The sequence below is a fragment of the Ostrea edulis genome, chromosome 3 (assembly GCF_947568905.1).
Source record: "Ostrea edulis chromosome 3, xbOstEdul1.1, whole genome shotgun sequence".
Classification (NCBI taxonomy): domain Eukaryota; kingdom Metazoa; phylum Mollusca; class Bivalvia; order Ostreida; family Ostreidae; genus Ostrea; species Ostrea edulis.
The window spans coordinates 64,914,549-64,936,231 of record NC_079166.1 but is presented as its reverse complement, the minus strand read 5'-3'; the positions used below and the strand labels follow the sequence as shown (position 1 = coordinate 64,936,231).

Genomic DNA, 21,683 nt, shown 5'->3' with positions numbered 1-21,683 from the left:
TTTACATTATAGCAACCAACATGACTATTTTACATCAGAACCTTGCTTTGGCAACCATAGTCTATTAAAGCACAAACACTTTAAGTATCAAAGACAATTCAATAAATACATGTATATAATTTATTACACAATCATACATATCTGACATTAATAATACATATCAGAAGGTGCTAAACATTTTGAATATATAAATGCATAGTAAATAAAAAAAAAAAATCTGTAAACTTCTCCTGTGGTTAGCAAGTTTAACAGTACAAAGGTATGGCTTGGACAAAATTCATGGGTGTTTTTGTAGGGGATGGTGGAGTGGGATGGGAGAGTTCAAAGAACAAATTCTGTTCGTGAATAGCCTTTAGCATTCATACCAAATGAAATTCTGTAAAGCTCCACATTTAAAATATTTCAAGGATAAAAAAAACACCCCCAGAAAATGTGAATACATGAAAATGTATCTGATTAGTTAAATACATAAAACTATGGAACAGAAATCAGCTGGCAATAAAAGCAAGTGTACAAAGTCATTTAAACAAATGTATATTCTACAACATCTCATGATGTTAAAGAATCATCAAATGCATCATGCACTCCCTCAGATATATGTAGAGATGATGAGCAGAGGTCCAGTCTCTCAAGGTGTCAGGCAAAGGCAGATCATGCTGATGCAAAATAGATGTTGCCACACATGTAAAATCTTCATCAATATCTTGGAAATTGTTTAAATATGAGTCTCTGTAAATGAGGCGCTATATTTTGTTGAACTGCATAGAAGTATTGTGAAGCACCTAAAATCGAAAAAAAAAATCTATTATAATTGCACGATGAATCTCTAGACATATTCAAGATACCCAGTATATAAATTGAACAAGAGGCCCACAGGCCTAAATTTATCGGTCACCTGAGTACTAGTGAAAAATTATCACTACTCCCAAGGGCTATGGAATCTAGAAATAATTTCCTGTTCTGAAATCTTATCCAAATTTTAACATTCAGCAAAAGCATAAAACAAGATGTGTTCTTACAACTGCAATGCCCTCATAAGTGCATACATTGATGAAAGGCTTCACATAATACAAGAGATGTTTGTAAAACACATATGCCCCCAGGGTGCAAAATTGAAAAGAGTTATACACACACATCATTTAATTGATAGTAGTATCATCAATGCAAAATATTGAGTGGACAATATCTTCCTATGTCAAGAGTGGATTGACCATGTGACCTCAAAATCAATAGGGGTCATCTTCTTCTGAAGATATACCAGTGTACCAAGTTTGATGTCTGTCAAGCAAAGGGTTCTCTAGACATAAGTGGTCAGTGTATTCCTATGTCCAGTTTGACCTTTGACCATTTCACCTTAAAATCAAAAGGGGTCATCTACTCCTTAGGATGTACCAGTGTACCAAGTTTGATGTCTGTCAAGCAAAGGGTTCTCAAGATATTGAGCGGACAGTCTATTCCTATGTCCAGAGTAGACTGACCTTTGACCTGAAAAACAATATGGGTCCTCTTCTCATAACCAACCCACATATGAAATATCATTATGATCAAGTGAATGGTTCGCAAGATATTGAGCAGACAACATGTGGTCTAATGACAGGTGCAAAGCAAAATACCCCTCTTCTTTGAAGGGGTGGGGGGGGCATAATAGGTATATCAACATTAAAAGATTACACTAATTTGGACCCATCCTAGAGTCAAAACCCTGGGTTGTGAAATTCACCATTTTTTGTACATCTTTTTCTGCTATTCCTTGGTATAAATGCATTTAGATTTTCTACAGTATCAGCAAACTTGCACATAAACACTATATTCTAAGTTTGGCCCCACCCTGGGGTCAGAACCCCTACCCCAGGGACCATGAAATTTACAATTGTGGTAAAGACTTCCTGCTGCACATCTTAATGCATTATTTTTTCCTAAACATGCGGTTCTAGAGAAAAAGATTTTTGAAAATGGGTCAATTTTGGACAGTTTTTGCCCCACCTCTAAGGTCCTAGGGGTGCAGGAATCCTAAAATTTACAATTTATGTCCCCCTTGTCGAAAAGATGCTTCATACTAAATTTGAAAAGAATTGGACTGGTAGTTATCAAGAAGAAGTTAAAATGTTCAATTGTTAACGCATGACAGCGGATGACAACCAATTTAGTATCAGGGGTCCGTGTTTGCCCAACTTTCTAATTTGTATTACTGATATGAGTTATGAGATTGATCACTGTTCGTTCATCACCTTTCATTGTAATTCCATCCTAAGAGTCATGACATAACCTAACTTCAATTCACATACTGTATACCATCTTCTATTCATGACGATTAGTTGACAATTTAGTAATTTACAACTGGTTCTCTGTGACCAATATTCGCGACCAAGATAATCTTAAACAAATACAAAATACATTAATGATAAGTTCTCGCAAACTTCACGAAAATGTCTCACATGCGAATAAAAGTTGGTTTACAGTATCATGGGTATGCCTCAATATCAATATGACAAACATGACCTTGCTATTCTGGAAAAGAACCTTTTTAAAAGATATTCCTTTCTGAATGCATAAACCTACTTCATGGGCCACAATTTGACTAAATTTGAATCTACACTATGTCGTCAAGCTTTCATGAACATTTCAACTTGTCTAGCCAGTGGTTCTCAAGATAAAGATTTTTAAATGACCCCACCTATTTTTGCCATTTCTTGATTATCTCCCCTTTGAAGGATGGGTGACCCTCCATTTAAACATCTCAATTATCCAACTTTGAAGGACTATTTGTGCCAAGTTTAATTAAACTTGGCCAGGTGGTTCTAGAGAAGATAAAATGCAGTTTACAAACAGACAGATAACAGACAAGAGGTGGTCAGAAAAGCTCACTTGATCTACTAATAATAAATATATCATGTCACTGTGTGTGTAAAATCTCACATAGATATATACATGTAGCACTATTTTATTTGTGTTACCTTGATTTGCTCCAGATTTTCCCTAAGTAACTGAATTGCCATTTCCTTCTAAACAGGATTCAATGAAATGCTGCAACGATTCCATTCTCTGTTCCAGGATCCACACAGATCTTTTGAGGACACCCTTAAAAAAATATGACAAAATCTCAAACTTTAAACTTCCATGCATGGAATTTTAACATCAGAGTAGATTCTGTCTCATTTCAATTCTTGTGTTAAGAGACCGTCTAGGGTAATTCCATACATTTTATATCCAGGTCCAAAAGGAAAACAAGTTCTCAGTGTTTAGAAATAATTATATTCTGTTGTAGTTGAACATATATGTTATAGATATAAAACATTATCTTATGAAATCCAAGGGCAGTGGTGGATTTAAGGGGGAGGGGAGATCCAAGGGCAGTGGTGGATTTAAGGGGGGGTGTTGCAGCCCCCCCATAAATTTTCAAATTTAAGGTAAATCGTGGTATCTTGTTTAGAAAAGTATACTAAATGATAAAACTGATACTTATTTCACCTTATTAAAAATAGAAAATAGTACAAATGACTTAAATAGGAGATGTATTTCAAGCCCTATAAAATCTGTAAAAATCCAGGAGCTTCCGGGGGCTTTGCCCTCTGGGCCCCCATCAGGGTTTTGCTTTGGACCCCCTGGAGGCCTCAAGGCAGCCCCCAGACCGCCTGCCTAATAAAGTGGCGACATTAATATTTAGTAATTATTGTTATTTGAAACTGAAGCAATTTTTTGCCATTAGTGTAACATGAGGTTAAAGATTAATATGATACTTTATCAAATTATCAGGAACTGAAGTTCTCTGATTGGTCCAGACTCTCTTTCCAAATGGGTGTAACTCAGAGTGAGTTCACCTCAAATGAAGTTCCAGGAGGTTTATTCGGGTTCCCCTCTTAAGAAACTGTAGATTTGCTTATAATTTTATCAACCAATCAAATTGCACATTTTAACGGATGTGTCGTTGTGAAGATACACAATGGCAGATGCCAAGTATCAAAGAGACAAAACACCTTTATTACTTATTGATGGAATATTTATTGTTATAATACTCTTTTCCACTTTTTAAAAACAGTTTTGATTCAGAAACTGTTTACATATACCCAGTAATTATGGTGGGTTTTTATTTTACATAACACATCTTCTTTCGTGTTTATATTTGCTGGAGACGGGAACTATATAGTCTGTAGTGTCAAAAATGTTGTAAAATTCCTGATTATTCAATAAAATATTTATTGACTTTTGAATTCAGTCTACTCTGTCTTGGTCAACCAATACCCGACTAGTTCCATATAGTTACGAGTAGACCTCATTAAAAGTCAATAATTGTATAATGTGATCAAGACACTACGAATAGGAGAGAGCAATATCAATTACATTCAACAAATGAATTCTACAGTATATCTACAATTGAATTTAACTTAACTAAACATTTATCACCATAGAATATTACAGACCAAAAGGGGGGGGGGATAGTGGTATTATTTGGTGAACAAAAGTTATTTTCTTTCCATTTAACATGACTGCATTTCAATTCACTTCGAGGGGGGGGGGGGTCCATAAACATTTTCATAGTAATGTAAGTTAAACTTTATGTTAAAAAAAATAATAGGAGGGTCCCATCCCCCAATACTATGTGCCTGGGACTGTAAAATTTAATTACATTCTAAAATATCATTATTGTGTCTCCATAATATACTATATAGATCTACAGAGAGACAATTGTACTGAGATGTTTGGCACCCCCCCCCCCCCCTCCCATTCTTCGACCCCACCGAAAGCAACTGGATGACTGTGACAGTCTGAATACCCTTGCCTTATCTTATTTTGAGGACAACAGGCTACTACTACTAGCGACTAAGTTGTGTCACTTATACTTCTATCAGTGATAGGGTCATAATATACATGTACATGTAGTGATTCATACATATTTATCTATCGGAGCATTTTCAAGCTACAAATAAATGATGGGGCTACAATGGCTTGAACACTCTTTCAAGAGGAAGATGCTGGTGACATCAGTTGTAACAGGGAATTTAGAATGAATTCATCAAAACCCACTGACCCTATGACCCTAATCTGAGAATATGGCCAATGTTAAGCTTCCTAGAGCTCCTAACAGATGATGAGGTACCTGACCGTTGCACATAATCACACATGTATGTTATTGTAGCCTTACCTCTATCCATGAGTCAATAAGTTGTCAGACAAAAGTACTGTAATCATACGTGCCGCTTACGTCACGTGCTAATCTCTCTCAATGGGGTGCTTCTTTTCGTCACGCTTCAAATAATATCTGCCTTCACGCTTCAAATAATATCCGCCTTCACGCTTCATATAATATCTGCCAATCTGAAGTCGGAGATTATTATTGTGAATCCGAGTCAGACAAACGTTTTCTGTTTCAAGCGTCCAAATAATAATCTTGTCTTTTTGGCTGGTCCAGAATTATTATTGTCAGTACAGATTATATTCTGTAGCGTTCAAATAAAAAAGATAATTATTGTTGGCGATGTTCAGTAATTATTATTGTGGTGGAAAGATTATATTTATAAAGATAATGTGTGACTTTAAATCGGGTCAGTTTTTATAATTATTGCGGCAGTATTTATAATTATAATAATGTCATAAATAAAGAATATTTTTCTTTTGGAGATGAAATTATAATTTGGTGTCTGAGATTCGGGACAGATTATTATTATCGCTGCGATATAATAATAATATCGGCAAATAGGGGGAAATTTTTATTTTTGGAAGAGATTATAATTTTGGTATTTTATATAGGGAAAAATAATAATAATGTGGGGGTACCCTACGGCTTTCCATAATAATGAGCTACCTTAACCTCATTGTAATAGGGCTATTTACACCTTCAGTTACCGATCAATCGTTTTTTATCACGCTCAGTACTACTTCAGTCATTTGCAATCCCATGTACCAATGTGAAAATAATGCACAGAAGGAAGTGACCTCTAAATTCAAGATCATTTTTTTGTGGCGTCACACCTTTGTTTTCTGAAATATTGAAATATGCCCAATAAGTTAAAATATATCTATAGCTAAGCAATATTCCCAACTATTTAAAACTTATTGAATAGGGATTTATGTTTTTAAAGAATGTTAGAAAGGATGGAATTATATAGAATAACGTGTGGTATGTGTACCCATGACAAACATCTCAAAACCTGCAGGGTTATCAATGATTTATGTCCCAGCCACGAGAGTACCGCATTGGCCGATGTCGGGGGGAAATCCTTAAGAACCATGTGAAAGGTGAAGATAACGAACAAGTGATCAATCTCATAACTCCTATAAGCAATACAAAAGAGAGAGCTGGGCAAAAACGGACCCCTGGACACACCAGAGGTGGGATCAGGTGCCTAGGAAGTGCCTGTCATTTGTCATCTGAATGAAATGAGTTACGTCACTGCACTCTCTGTCTCACATTGTCGTTACTACAGCGAGATCTTGCAGCGAATTGCTACTGTTAATAGTGTTAGATCTCCTTCATTTGAGATCACGTCATTGTCCGAGAAATATCCGAGAGTCTAATAAAGCTTGATGGTGGATCTTTCTTCTGTAGATATAAGTTCCATTTTACTGGAGAGGGTCAAATACTTAGTAAACATTAATGTTTACTCGGGGACTGAAAATAAAAACTTACAAATGTAAATGAGTGAAATCATTTTAAACATTTCTGACTTCATAAACTTTATATTTGTTGACAATTATGTTCTAAATCTACAAAGAGTTATTGTTTATACTTTTGTTTTGTATACAGATAAATGAACTATTGTTTATTCTTGATTTTAAGCCTATATAACGTGCTAAACTACAAAACTAGAGTAAAGTACAGATACATTATATTTATGCATTAGTATAGGTTTTGTTGGATTGTACATGGGGAATCGGCATTTAAAGCAGAGCAGATATTACATCACTTTGACGTAACCCGTGAATATCTAACTAAATACTTGAAATGTTTTCCATAATAGTAGGCCAAAGTATCTCTTCTTTGTTTGTCAGCAAATACATGTACATGCATTCCGTTTCGGAAGTTACCATAATCCGCGGATTATAAAGCGTGAACTGGCCCAAATCACGTTATACCACACAATATGTCCCAAAATTAAAATCATTCCTTCATTATTGAGATCCAAACTTTCGGCTTGAGCATCACTGAAGAGACATTATTTGTCGAAATGCGCATCTGGTGCATCAAAATTGGTATTGTATAAGTTTTACATAGGTATCAATTTGTACTCCACACTAATGACATTCTTTGGATGCACCACGGAATACTGCATTCATTTAAGATAATATAAAGATAATCATAAAATCCATTTCATATCATTGTCCAGAACATGTAAGGGACTGTAGAACACTGTGTGCGTTCAAGAAGTCACTGAAAACACATTTTTTCCATCAAGTTTTCCAGGACTAATTTCAATCATTTCAGTCATTCGTGTTTGCTGTTTCAATGCATTAAGATTATCTTATCTGTTTTGACTGGTGTCTTAGTTTTCGAGTACCATTTTGTGATGTTCTATTAAAAAAAATTCTATGTTTTAATGTATTATAACTGAGACATTATATGCTGTGTGTGCGTGTGTGTATTTCATTATTATTATTATTATTTTAATATGCCCTGAAACTGATGTTTATTCTTATCTAGCATATTTATGGTATCTTGTGTTTTCATGTTTTACATATGTATATGTACAATCAGGATAGGTACAGCCACGGACTGTTTACATGTGATAACGCCTTTTATATCATTGCTTTTTAATGTTTTATTTATTTTCTATGTATTATGTGTATAACATTCTCTTGTAAGGTATATATTCATTGTAAATCACCTTTGAGTATACATAGTGTATGAAAAGAGTGCTATATAAATATTGTGTTATTATTATTATCAACGATACGTGTACATAACATGTACATTTACGGATTATCTAAATACAAACATCAGAGAAAAGAATCTGGAAAACAGTGAATAAATAGAAAATCCCAAAGTCTAAGGACAATAACTTTGGTGAAAATATGTAAATCGATATGAAACTCGAATTCCCTCTGTAAATCATCAATACCAAGAAATCTACCAAATAGTTGGTCATGATAAAAACCATAACGTAAATCTCTAGAAAATCCTGACACACGAAAAGGAGTAACAATAAATACCCAAACAATTCCATGCAACAATAAGACACGTGTACCAGGGAACTCTCTCTCTCTCTCTCTCTCTCTCTCTCTCTCTCTCTCTCTCTCTCTCTCCACTCACTTCCTTAGCATCTTGTGCAAATCATTTACAAGTATTTTTAAATCGCTGTTTTAGCAAATGTTCAGGGCCATTAAAAAAATATTATAACTAAACTTCGTTAAATCCAACAAACTTTTCGTTATTTTTCTATCATAGAGGATAAATATCATTTCGCATTATACATTATTTTTTTCTTATAAGTGTGTTCTTTATGAGCGGGTTTTCCTGTAATCCTCACTGTCCTCATTACGTCAGCGAGAAACTGAGGCCGGTTGGTTGTATATTGTTTATCATTGCTCGAGAATTTTCACTCCCATGGAGACGTCACCACTGCCGGCGAAGGGCTGCAAAATTTAGGCCTATACTCGGGGATTAGGGGGGTCTTTATCGTGCTACACCTGCTGCGATACGAGGCGTCGGTGTTTGCGGTCTCATCCGAAAGAACGCCACACTTAGTCGCCTCTTACAACAAACAAAGGGTACTGAGGACCTACTCTAAACCGGATCCCCACGGGAAACTGGAGACTAGTGTCATACTATTAATTATTAGGTTTACAACTGACTGTTTGCAGAAATTTGCTGGCTTCGCCTCGCCTTCTATGGTTTTAAACAACACAACAGTCAGTGAGGATCAAACCTAACAACACAACAGTCAGGATCAAACCTAACAACACAACAGTCAGGATCAAACTTAACAACACAACAGTCAGGATCAAACCAACCAACACAACAGTCAGGATCAAACCAAACAACACAACAGTCAGTCAGGATCAAACCTAACAACACAACAATCAGGATCAAACCAAACAACACAACAGTCAGGATCAAACCTAACAACACAACAATCAGGATCAAACCAAACAACACAACAGTCAGGATCAAACCAAACAACACAACAGTCAGGATCAAACCAAACAACACAACAATCAGGATCAAACCAAACAACACAACTGTCAGTCAGGATCAAACCTAACAACACAACAGTCAGGATCAAACCTAACAACACAACAATCAGGATCAAACCAAACAACACAACAGTCAGGATCAAACCAAACAACACAACAGTCAGGATCAAACCTAACAACACAACAGTCAGGATCAAACCTAACAACACAACAGTCAGGATCAAACCTAACAACACAACAGTCAGGATCAAACCAAACAACACAACAGTCAGTCAGGATCAAACCAAACAACACAACAGTCAGGTTCAAACCAAACAACACAACAGTCAGGATCAAACCTAACAACACAACAGTCAGGATGAAACCTAAAAACTCTTTTCTTTTGTCATGAACCAATATATTCTATCAGTTGATACCAGATACGCAGTACCCATTGTACGTATAAAGGACAAATACAAACACAATGAATTATTGCATGTTTTCTGACATTCCTGGATTAAACTGGTTTCTTAAGATTCTGAGGTCCATTTTCGACATAGAGTTTGTTTTATTCAAATCATTGTAAATAACAAATGGCTTATTCCACACCCTCTTTACCATAAGAGACAGGAAATGTTTGTGAAACAATGACTGACAGTTTTAATTTTTCCAGTCCTCACATTTGCATACATGTATATGGCTGAAATACTGCTTCCTTAAATAAAACAAACAAACCTTTGTTATATCTTTTTCATCATTAAAGAATGTAGAGGATTAAATAATCTCAATATTTCGCGAAGTAATGCAGCCTATACATTGTTGGTGAAATTTCACTTTTTATTTGTCAATATTTACAACAAGTGCATCTTTATAGAATTCATTTAAACACTAGTGTGTCCATTCTGTGACCAGTGACTATAGAATAAACTAGCGCCAGAGAAGAAGCCTCCAACAACCGATTAACATTGTTCTGTGCATGTTTTAAATATTTAATCAAAAGAGACGGCTCTCTGATTCCCAAACGCCCAATTTTGCATTTGCCTTCTTGATCCATACAGAGATGCAGAGATTTGGCGCAAGTTCTCCGTCAAATCTGTTCTATTTCCTTTCGACATATTTCGCACCGCGAATGCCAGTAGACCCGCATCAAACAAAGCTGTCAGCGGTCCTATGATAACACCAAGAATGGTTATCCCTCTGGCAGACACCTTCAACACGCCTATAGGGATCATTGCCAGCCCTTTAACGGTTCGCAATATTCCCGGAAAGCACTGAATACCTGTAAAATCAGATGCCTGGATATTCTGATTGATTTTAAATTCCGCCGTTTCTTCTTCGAGCCTCTTCACCTCCTTTGTTAACTGTTCCATAGAACTCTGCAACCGCTCAAATCGTTCCTGGTAACAACTTTGGTAGCGATTTAATGTGTCCACTGTGCCTTTGTTAAGAACACTCTCGGTGATCTTGGCTCCAGCAGCAACTGCTCCTCCTGAAACTGCTAATGCTCCTCCCCCTACAGTCAGTAAAGTGGTAAACCCACCTGTAGCAGGAGCGAGTGCTATTCCAATCCCTGCGAGCCAAGCACCTACTAATCCAGCACTGGAACCAGATATAGTAGCGATGTTCACATTTTTGCGACGACCCTCAATTTCACATATCACTGCATCACATTTGGTTTGTAAATTCCGATTACACAAAAGCCATTGTTCTATAGATACACATGTCGAATCAAGCAAGGTATCCATTTTTCTGATTTCTCGCATCAGTTTGCAATCTGTGGGGGGAAAAATAAGTCCTTTACCTTTGAATTCATTGAAAATTAAAATATCAACATGATTTTTAGAAAGTTTATTAAAAGTAAGGAATATTTTTAAACATATTCCCCATGTGGAAAGATAGAAAAGAATAAAGTTTTGCTTCTCAAGACATTGAGTGGACAAAATCTTATGTCGAGTTTGAACTTTGATCTTGTCATTTCAAAGTTATATGGGTCAACTACTCCTTAGGTAGAAGCAGTGATATCTGTCAAACAAAGCCTTTTCAAGATATTGAGCAGAAAATATATTTTGCTATGTCCAGTTTGGCCATTGAACTTTGGCCTTATGCTAATACGGGTCATCTTCTAGGGGCAATCACTATACAAAAATTCGTAACTGTCAAGGGTTCTTTAGATAATGAGCAGATAATATCTTGTGTCCAAAACAATTTAACTAAATTTAATCATTGACCTTTGAACTGTAAATCAATAGGACTCTCCTACCCCTATGTAGTACCAGAGTTCGATGTCGGTCAAGCAAATATTTCCCCAGAAATTGAGCAGAAAAATTTTTGTACTATGTTCAGTTTCACCTTGACCTTTGTCCTAACTTAAATTCAATAGGGGTCATAAGTCAGAGTACTAACTTTCATGTCTGTCAACCATATAGTTATCAAGATAATGAGCGGACAATGTTATATCATATCCAGATTGATCCTTGACCTTTGACATTGTGATCTCAAGATCGAAAACGTTCATCTTCTCTTTAAGGAAAACCTTTGTGGCAAGATCGATGTCTGTCAAGCAAAGCAATCTTATGATATTAAGCAGACAATATCATACTATATTTAGTGTGACCCCTGACTTTTGATGTTGCAAAGTAAAAATCAAGGGGTGTCATTTTCCTTTTAAGGTAGCTATCTACACTAAAGCTTATACTGTTTATGACACCACGTCACAAAATGGCGATTTAAATGTTTTGTCAAATTATTGTTATCGATCGGTTTGTTTGACTATCATAGTAGTTCAGTGGTTAAAGCATTGGGCTGGTGAATCGCAGGTCCAGAGTTCAAATCCGCAAGAGTCTTTTGTTCATATTTGTTGAAATAAATTTTTGAAAATCATATTTTTATCCAAATTTGCATATTTTCTGCCTTTTTGACATATTTACTTATTATATAGCATCATATATTTTATGATTCAATCAATTCGTACTGATTTAAGAAACTATTTTTAGTTGTGGTGAGCCACCTTAAGGAAAACCTGTGTACCAAGTTTGGTAACTGTCAAGCAAGGAGTTCTTTAGATATCAAGCAGACAATATTTAATTATTAAGTCCAGTTTTACCCTTGACCTTGTGAACTCTAAATCGACACAGACCACCTCTACTTCTTTAGAATTTGTGTGGACAAGACTTGGTCTATAAACCAACAGACTGAACTTTGATCTTTGATCTTGACACCTGAAAATTGATAGGGGTCATCTCCTCTCTAGGGAAATCCACTAAATCAAGTTTGGTGACTGTTAAGCAAAGGATCCTTAAGATATTTAGCTGACAAGATTTGGTACACAGACAGGCCGACTGACCAACAGGTACAAACACAATATTCCCCTCTTTTCAAAGAGGGGCATAGATAATATAAAATATTTCGAAAATGATATGAATGTATTTACCCTGCTGTGTATGATATTTTGTTGAGTCCGCCTGCCTTCTAGGTACAATTGGGATATCCACTACGCAATTACAACAAGCCATTTTTGGAACGATTCTGTGAAACTGTTTAGTCCCCGTCTGCAACAGAGAGATGTAGTACGTTTTGGTCTTGGGACACTTCATATCAAATCTTGTAGGTTTGATACGATCCTTCCTGCGGATCCTAAGCTTGGGGTACTCTGTCCAGAAACTCTCTGTTGAGGTTTTTGAGTCAGAAACACGCAGCACGTATATGCTTGTCTGGAAATACGTACATGCAACCCATAACAAGAAGTCGTCTGATGGCAAGTCATCTTCAATTCTTTCAATCAGGAATTTTGCCAGCCTTCCGTAGTCTTTTTCATCTTGTGGCCATTTTCCTACTATAGTTTTATAAGCATGATTTATATTTTCTCCAAAAACCGGTAGATAAATTTGTATGTTCATTGAAATTTCATTACACAGTTCTTTTAGTATCAACGCATCACGCTGTTCAGTTCCAAAGATTTCCTTGCTTAAACATTGGATCAGAGAACGTTCGTAAAACTGAACGGAATCGAAAGTTCTTCCTTTCATATCTTCTCTTTCCATTGCTATACGCATTGGAGAATATGGAGAGCATTCTGGGAAATCCCGAATTTCTATTGTAAACATCTCGTTACTCGGATCAATAGAGAGGAATGTGACCAGTGGGTGGTGGCGTTGCTTTGGGGCCACACACAGCAATAACTGGCTCTCCATCTCTGCTACAAACAAGTGACCAGTTGTAATATACACTGTACTTTGTATTTATGCATTTATGATATAAGAGGTTTGTAATTTATTACCGATTCATAGCTTGTTAAGTTTGATAAGTAAAGTGCACGGCTAGGCTAAATGATACGCCTGTCTGCAGCTACATATCATGATGCATATATATGTTTCCACGCTGAAATCGAAAGCTGTCACCCTATCAATTGCAATTCCAAAAAGAGTAACTGATGTTTGGTTCCCAACATACTCCTCAAATACGCATCTACTGACCAAGTTTGATAGTCCTATGTCACTGCGTGCAAGATATAATCCGGACACGTATCGAAAATGTATAGTCATGAAAATCCATGAATGCAGAATGACCTATATTTGAGTGGCGGCACATGTTCAAGTTAGATTGGTCTAGAGCTCTCAGTGTGCAAGATATAGTGTGATTGATTTGATACACGGCCGACTGTTATATGTATAGACATAAAATTGCAAAATGAGGGCACAGTGACCGACTTTCAGTTCACAAGGTACCTTCCCTACAAATTGCATCAGCTGATCAGTGTAAAAGACATGACCCGGACATTGTTTGAGTATGTATAACATACAATTCCAGGAGGCTACGGTGGTTTACGTTTTCTTCGGGACACTCCCCCAGAAGAAGTATCAACTGACGAACTTTGATAGTCATATGCCTCGTAGTGATTGATTGATTTATTGATTATGGTTTTACGCCGTTTTGGTAATATTTCAGCCATTTCACGGCGGTTAACTAGCCTAGTTAAAATATGTTTGGTTATGAGTATTTGAGTTTCCCTGACGGCCCCAAATGAGCCTACTCTCTTTCGAAAAGCAGGGAAACGATCTTTTGAGTGCCAAGTTGCTTGTGATCCTTGACAAGGGACACCCTTTAACGTTCCATCCGACGGACATTACCTCGTAGTGTGAATGTGTGATATGATCCAGACTGTGATAAGAGTTGACTATACGAGTTGACTATGTATAGCCATAAATGTCCAGTAGGAGGCCACAATGAACTATTTTTAGTTTGCGACATACCTTCTCCCCAAGATGCATTTACTGACCAAGTTTGATAGTCCTAGGCCTCACAGTATGACGGATATAACCGGACACGAAAAAGCTAACAGACGGACGGGCGGAAAAGGTTATACCATAATATGTCAGTCAAAAGACGGACGTATAAAAATCATGCATTAAAATACAACCAAAAAATCTGCCATGATATCCTAGTACAGGTCCTCACTCTTTCATATACACTGCCCAACACAAATCAGTGTACACTCACCTAGATAATTACTTATGCATTAACAAAATAGATTACATCATAGATATAGATCTTTCTATGATAATACATAACTCTTGCATATAAAAACATGGCATTAGGCTTTTAACTTTTTATATTCTGATTTTTCATCAAAATACTCTGAATTTTTGAATTCTCTAAAAGAGAGCTACTATGCATACCTTAACTTGAAACCGTTTCAAACTAATTACATATGTACTGATACATATCATTGTGTATTTCAATAATAGGATTTAAAAAATACTTTTATAAGATCCTTTTATTTTTCAGCTTAAATAAATCAATAGCACAATCTAGCAGACTAAGCCAAAATTATTGAAAGTCCATTATTTTTTCACATTTATTGAAGTTGTACTCTTAACTGATTCTTTTACGGAGTTAAATTGAAAGTCATGTACAGTGAACTCAGTTCTTTTTCCTAATATAGAGTACATGAAAGGTGAAGAAAACAAACAGTGATCAATCTCATAACTCCTATAAGCAATACGAAATACATAGTTGGGCAAACACGGACCCCTGGATACACCAGAAGTGGGATCAGGTGCCTAGAAGGAGTAAGCATCCCCTGTCGACCGGTTACACCCACCGTGAGCCCTATATCCTGAACAGGTAAACGGAGTTATCCATAGTCAAAATCAGTGTGCCAAGAACGGTATAACAATCGGTATGAAACATGTCAGACAGCATTTGACCCAATGATAGGTTGTATTTACGAACTAGATCGTTATAACGACCATAGAATTTGCGAAATGCTGACTTCAATCGAGACAGTTGAAAACCCTATACCATCAACTTATTTGTCAGTAGCTTGCCTCGATTTAAAAACTGACTATACGCAGAACAAGCTCTTGCGTATCGAATCAATTGAGAGATATAAACACCATATGCAGGTGATAATGGAATATATTTCTAGCCAAAATGTGTAAAAAGCTTATGTATATACTTTATTTATGGTGGTTAGTGTAAACGTCTATATATTATTATCAAAATATCCAAAGCAATTTTTAAGACTTTCGTGTTAAACAGTTTTCTGCAAATTACATATGAAATTACATATGTAGCACTTTATATTTACCTAGTTCAAAATTATCCATTTAGTGGTCGAATAAGAAAGGAGAAATAATTACCCCTACAGTACTCAAAAAGAGGCACGGTTTAACAGTCAAATCGATGTACAACTTACTTTGGTGATCTCGAAGTAAGGAGAGTGGCGGTGGAAGTTGACAATTGCAACCACGGAGCGGTGTAATCCGGTCAAGCGACCCGTTAAGTCGGTTGTGAAATAGAGTGATATAGAATCTGCAGTCTTTATTTCTCTTCAGCTGCTTTGTTTCAGAACATACTGGTTCAAATCTGGTCCAGAAGAAACCCTGGGAGGAATTCATCTGGTTTGGCGGCACAGTACCGTGGTAGACATATATAGGAACAGTTAGCCAATCCGAAAATCTTTGCATCTTTTTATCCATGTCATCTTTCTCATCTCCTAAAGCATCCTGAAGACCGCTATATAAAATATATTTACTTTGCTAATGTAACAAAATTGGGAAAGGCTGTTGATACCATGTTAAAACAAGAGGTACGTTCATACTGTAAATTCCACCCGTCCAATACATTTAGCAGTGCAGAAATAGTAAAAAAAAAACGATTAACATCTAAATCAACCATTTTCATCCAAATATGACTCTGACAGTGGAAGATTATGTGAAAAACAACCTTGAATAAAAGTATTTCATACATCCATATGTAATGTGAAGATAACGAACAGTGATCAATCTCATAACTCCTGTAAGCAATACAAAATAGATAGTTGTGCAAACACAGACCCCAAGACACACCAGAGGTAAATATATTTCATACATACATTTCCTGTATATGCAGTACAATATATATATCACTTCATTTGTATATTTTCACTCATATAGAGACCTCGCCAGCTGTAGATGAAGTGTCATTTTAAACTTATCCATGTTGCTCAGGGCTCTAACATTGAGGGTCATTTACCGTGCCAACGCGTATCGCGTATCTCTATTAATATTGATATTACTATCTTTAATGGTATTGGTAAATATAACTCTATTAGTATTGATAATTATATCTCTATTAGTATTGATAATTATATCTCTATTAGTATCGGTCATTATCTCATTATTGAAAATTATATCTTTATTAGTATTGATAAACCTATCTCTATTAGTATTGATTATTATATCTCTATTAGTATTGATAATCTCAGTACTCTTTTTATCCTTCCGGTACAGCCAGACAAACAGAGAGAAATAATGCACGGTATTATAATACAATAGGTCTATCTATGGTGGTGGAATATATCTTAACTTTTGCAGTACTGTTTCTACCTTGCTTGGTGCCTACAAGTGACCTTTGACCTTGTGAAACAATAGGCCTCTTTCTTTAATCACTTAGAACATGCGCACCAAGTTAGATTATCTTAGCATTGTACCCGATCGACACACAAGGTGCTGACAGACAAACACAGTATATCCACAACATCATACTACTATGTGGCATATAAAAATATTTTATTTGACATATCTCACTTGTTATTTGGCCGTCCCTAGTTTATTCATCTGGCGGTCATCAGATAAATATTTTCCTATAACAGCATTAGGAGACTTCAGTACATAATAGAATTGTATTCAATGTATTATTCGTTCGTACTCTATTACGGAGTCCATTGTATTGTGGCATTTAAGGTGGATCGTTATACCAAAATTTTATTAATGAATGAAGAAATAGAAATTAAATGACAGAATTTCATATATACGCTGAATTGCCATTTATTCATTTTTTCATTATTATTATTTGATTTGAATCAAACCCTGAAGAAAAGTATTGGTTCCGATCAAAATTGATAGAATATACTCAAATACTAAATTTATCAAATTGCTACTAATTTGATGCATTTCTCATCAAAACACTAGTTTGCCTTATAAATTCATTTAATTTATAAACCATTCTACAAGATGGAAATGCAGTTTTCTTATTAGCTGTGAAAGTGATGGCAACCTTTTTTCTCAAAATCTCATAGCAATATATCTTAATGACTAATAAAACGTTTATTTTTTTACAAAAACAAGAGAACCCTAATAAAACTACATTAGATAACCCCTTTCAGTTCAAAAAAAAGATGAAGCAGAATTCTTGTCTTGCAAGGCAATATTTATTTCATCACCAAAATTACATATTCATGTACCTGCTTTGAGGTTAAAAAATGTTAGAAATAATCAAATATTGGTCTTATTACTTAAATATATCATAAAGAGCAGTTTTCATTGAATTCATTTTTTGTGACAAAATGACGCCTAATGCCCCTTTGAAATGTTATTATCATTCCGGTCAGGCTTGCTTCATGTAAAACTTATACGGTACCAATTCTGATGCACCAGATGCGCATTTCGACAGATAATGTCTCTTCAGTGATGCTCAACCGAAATGTTTGTAAAATCACAATATTTCTGAATGTTTGTCACTTCAATTTCTTTGTAAAATATATTTATTTAATACATTATTATCGAATTTAAATGTTTCTTCAAGGGCTTCGTCATAGATTTAAAAAATGTATATTATAATTTTCATAAATTTGTAATCTTCCATGCATGTTATATAAGATCTTCATATCATGCACCCAATCACAGAGAAATTTGAACTCTAAAACAAAACATCTTTCTTTATCATAACGACTTTATATGAGATGTTTTAACGAGCCACCTTCACTTTGTTTGGAAATACGTGATCGTAGTATTAATTTTTATAAACAGAGATGCCAACGTGATATGCGTAACTTTATTATGTTTGCCTTTCAACGTTCTCATCAGAAGTTAAGAACAACTTCTGGTGTCCCATCTGACAGATGCATAATTAAAATGAATTGCACATATACATATAGTTTTCAATTGAAATTTGTCCTCTTTTTTATTTGAAAAATTAATTAATAATATTTTTGTTGAGCAAGTTTAAATTTTCAAATAATTTCCAAAGTGCATTAACTTACCCGATCACAATAGCACAGGTTCTTTCTCCCGTTAAAAGAAACAAGAGGCCCATGGGCCACATCACTCACCTGATTTACCTTAGACCTGCTGTTCCCCAGATATTGGTTTTTAAAACATTTTTTGCATCTTTTATTCCCATGAAAATTTTTGATCCCATATTGTGACCCCACCCTTGCCCTAAAAGGGCCATAACATAACCATAATATAAGGTCACAAGGTCAAAAATCAAGGAATCTATATACAAAATATGAAAGCCCTACCTTTAACAGTTCAAGAAACATTGCCTATATAAAATGTGATAAAAATAGGTCAAAATCCAAGGTGAAGATTACACCACTTCAAAAACTTTGGTATCAAGATAAAAGTCTTATCATAAAGAATGCATGCATCAAAACCATAGTTATATCACTCCCCATTCAAAGCTATGTTAAAGGTTACAGTTTTGAAATTTGAGCCAAATTCCAAAGCCAAGGTCATAAGGTAAAAAATAATGGCATGAAATGAATTGTCTTGCCATTAAGAATATAGATATGCACAAATATGAAAGTCCTTGCTTGAACAGCCTTGGGTGGCGCAGCAACTTACATGCACCTCGTTGCATGTCTCATTGCTTGGTGGCCTTTTTGTGCGCCACGTTTTTGACATCATTAGTGTTTTAGTTGTATATTGACTGGGATCAATCTGTGCAATGTATATATGTTTATTTGCGCAGTTACAAATCTAGTTCTATTATTTATATCAAGTGGTCCCAGCCAATTAATTTTGTAAAAAAATTGAACTCTGATGTATTTTTTCTCTGTCGTCATTTGTTTCAATAAATGACATAATCACTCAACAATATTGTTATTTCATCATCATAATAGTCAGCTGTTAAAAAAAGCGAGCTTCGAAATGCCAGAGGTCCTTCCAATATTATACATCATTTATCTTCAAAATTGTTGGATATAAATGAAAGTCCTTGCTTGAACAGTTCATGAGATATTGTCAGTTTTCTTAAAAGTAAACTGACAAACAGACAGGACGAAATAAAACATCGCCTGATATTTTTAAATCAATGACCTGCAACATGGTCCCATCCTACCTCTGGGGCCCCTGAATTGAACAAACACCCAAAATGGCATAACCTGCGAATGCTTGCATATCAAATATGAGTAATCATGGCACTGTTGTTCTTGAGAAAAAGATTTTTAAAGATTTACCCATATATTCCCATATAGTGGTCTCATCCTACCCCAAGGGATGATTTAATCAAACTTAAATCTACATTCTGTCAGGAAACGTTCCCATATTTCGCCCAATCACCACCTCAGATCTTTGAAACAGTCCATACTAAATCATGTAGAAAGTATCCCTCATGTACATCACAAATCCCTTCTCAACGCGTTTTATTTACCGTAACCCAAAGAAAGTAACATTACTGTGCCATGAAACGAAATAATCTAATTAAGATCAGATCCTAAGACACAATCGCTACAATAGGATCTAGCATAACCCCATAGGGAGTTAGGTTCGCTGGGAATAATCATGAGAACGATCAGCCAGTCAGATTGTGCCATACAGTCAATGATGGCTATCTAGGCGGTTCCCGTCAATTCCAAAAGAAGTTGCAGTAATGTCTCTCCCAAGAACTTATTTCACGCTGTAAAATTGTATATTCTCACATACGGAATTTTGAACTTTCGCAATAATGCCTAATCTATTCTGTTCATACAAAATACAAAACATGCGATATAAAATACACCCAAATTAAATTAATTGTGAATTGCAATTTATGTCTGAATGGGAATGGAAAGGATTTGAATAGTTTTCAAAATGGTTTACTTAATTAACGCGAGACTATCAAACCAAACAATCGCAGCCATTTTCCTTGAATTGTGAGCACCAATTACATCATAGGCGACGCGCTGATTGGCTAACATAAAGTTCACATGAATATGACCCCTAGTCGGGTTATATCAGATCGTCTTACGCTTAGTATACGGCGCGGATCTAGGAATTATTATTTAAATTAAATTGTAAAACAAAAGTACATCGCTCACCCATTCGAAACTATCGTTACATCACCTGATGTGAAGAGATAACTACCGCTTTATCTGAGAGTAGGCGAAAACGAGAAATCCTAAAGCAGAAATGGTCAAGAAATACAGTATTACTTTATATGAAAAAAAACATATTTTCGTTTAGCAAAACCAAATGAGTCACAAGGTCATAAACATTTCATATGGAAATATCAAAACCATTTAAAAGTTAGAAGCTATGTATGCCAATGTATGCGTAACATCTATTCGATTCTCGATCCCTGCGCAGCTCAAAACCTAAGATGACTACTATGTGTAGTAATTGTTTCTTCGCCCGGTATTAACTTTAGTTTATCCCATGGAAAATCTCCAGTCTACGGAAGCCGATAGGTGCCAGGGTATAGAATTAATATTCATTTAACTGGCGACCGCCAGTTAATTTATGTGGCGGCCGCCACTTAATTTACACAAGGCGGCTGCTTAATTCGTATTGCTGAGTGATTATTTTGGAAAGATTTAGAATAGTGCGCAAACACGTAGCATCGTTTTTCAAAGTGTAGAGACAGTCGGGGGATAAAATGTCTTCTACAATTGTTGGCAAGCAGAAAAGCAACCTAAAATGTCCTTTTTGCCCAAACTTCGTACATCAGTTCATTCATTATTTTATTTTTACCATTCATTACCACAACCTTGCTCTTAATTGTATATCACACATGAATTACTAACTATCGGAGAGGGAGATTAGAGGGATTGCACCGCTTTCATTGAGAGAGAGAGAGAGAGAGAGAGAGAGAGAGAGAGAGAGAGAGAGAGAGATGAATAACTGGCGGCCGCCATATAAATCAAGTTGCGTCCGCCAGTTAAATTAAGTGGCGGTCGCCAGTTAATTTAAATGGCGGCCGCCAATTAATAACTGGCGGCCGCTAGATAATAAGTGGCGGCCGCCTGTTAAATTAAGGGGCGGTCGACACATAAATTAAGTGGCGGCCGCCAGATAAATGAATATTAATTCTATACCCTGGCACCTATCGGC

At 35.8% G+C, this 21,683-nt stretch overlaps 1 protein-coding gene and 1 long non-coding RNA gene across 3 annotated transcripts in view; both read right to left on the bottom strand.

The window, feature by feature from the left end:
- Positions 1–106: 106 nt before the first annotated feature.
- Positions 107–5,247, bottom strand: LOC125674136 (uncharacterized). The gene is made up of 3 exons (XR_008801109.1): positions 5,141–5,247; positions 2,955–3,078; positions 107–782 (listed from the first exon to the last, which is right to left on the bottom strand). It is a non-coding gene; the product is annotated as an uncharacterized LOC125674136 (long non-coding RNA).
- Positions 5,248–9,843: 4,596 nt separating this feature from the next.
- Positions 9,844–21,683, bottom strand: part of LOC125674135 (uncharacterized) — a 14,634-nt gene continuing 2,794 nt past the window's right edge. The window contains exons 4-6 of one of the 2 annotated variants that reach the window (XM_056158560.1): positions 15,806–16,125; positions 12,539–13,300; positions 9,844–10,882 (exon numbers count right to left, since the gene is read on the bottom strand). In XM_056158560.1, the coding sequence (XP_056014535.1) occupies positions 10,098–10,882; positions 12,539–13,300; positions 15,806–16,125 (1,867 nt within the window). In that variant the 3' untranslated portion in view covers positions 9,844–10,097. Of the gene's footprint in view, positions 10,883–12,538; positions 13,304–15,805; positions 16,126–21,683 lie in introns of both variants that reach the window. The other variant, XM_056158559.1, reaches the window with a different exon arrangement.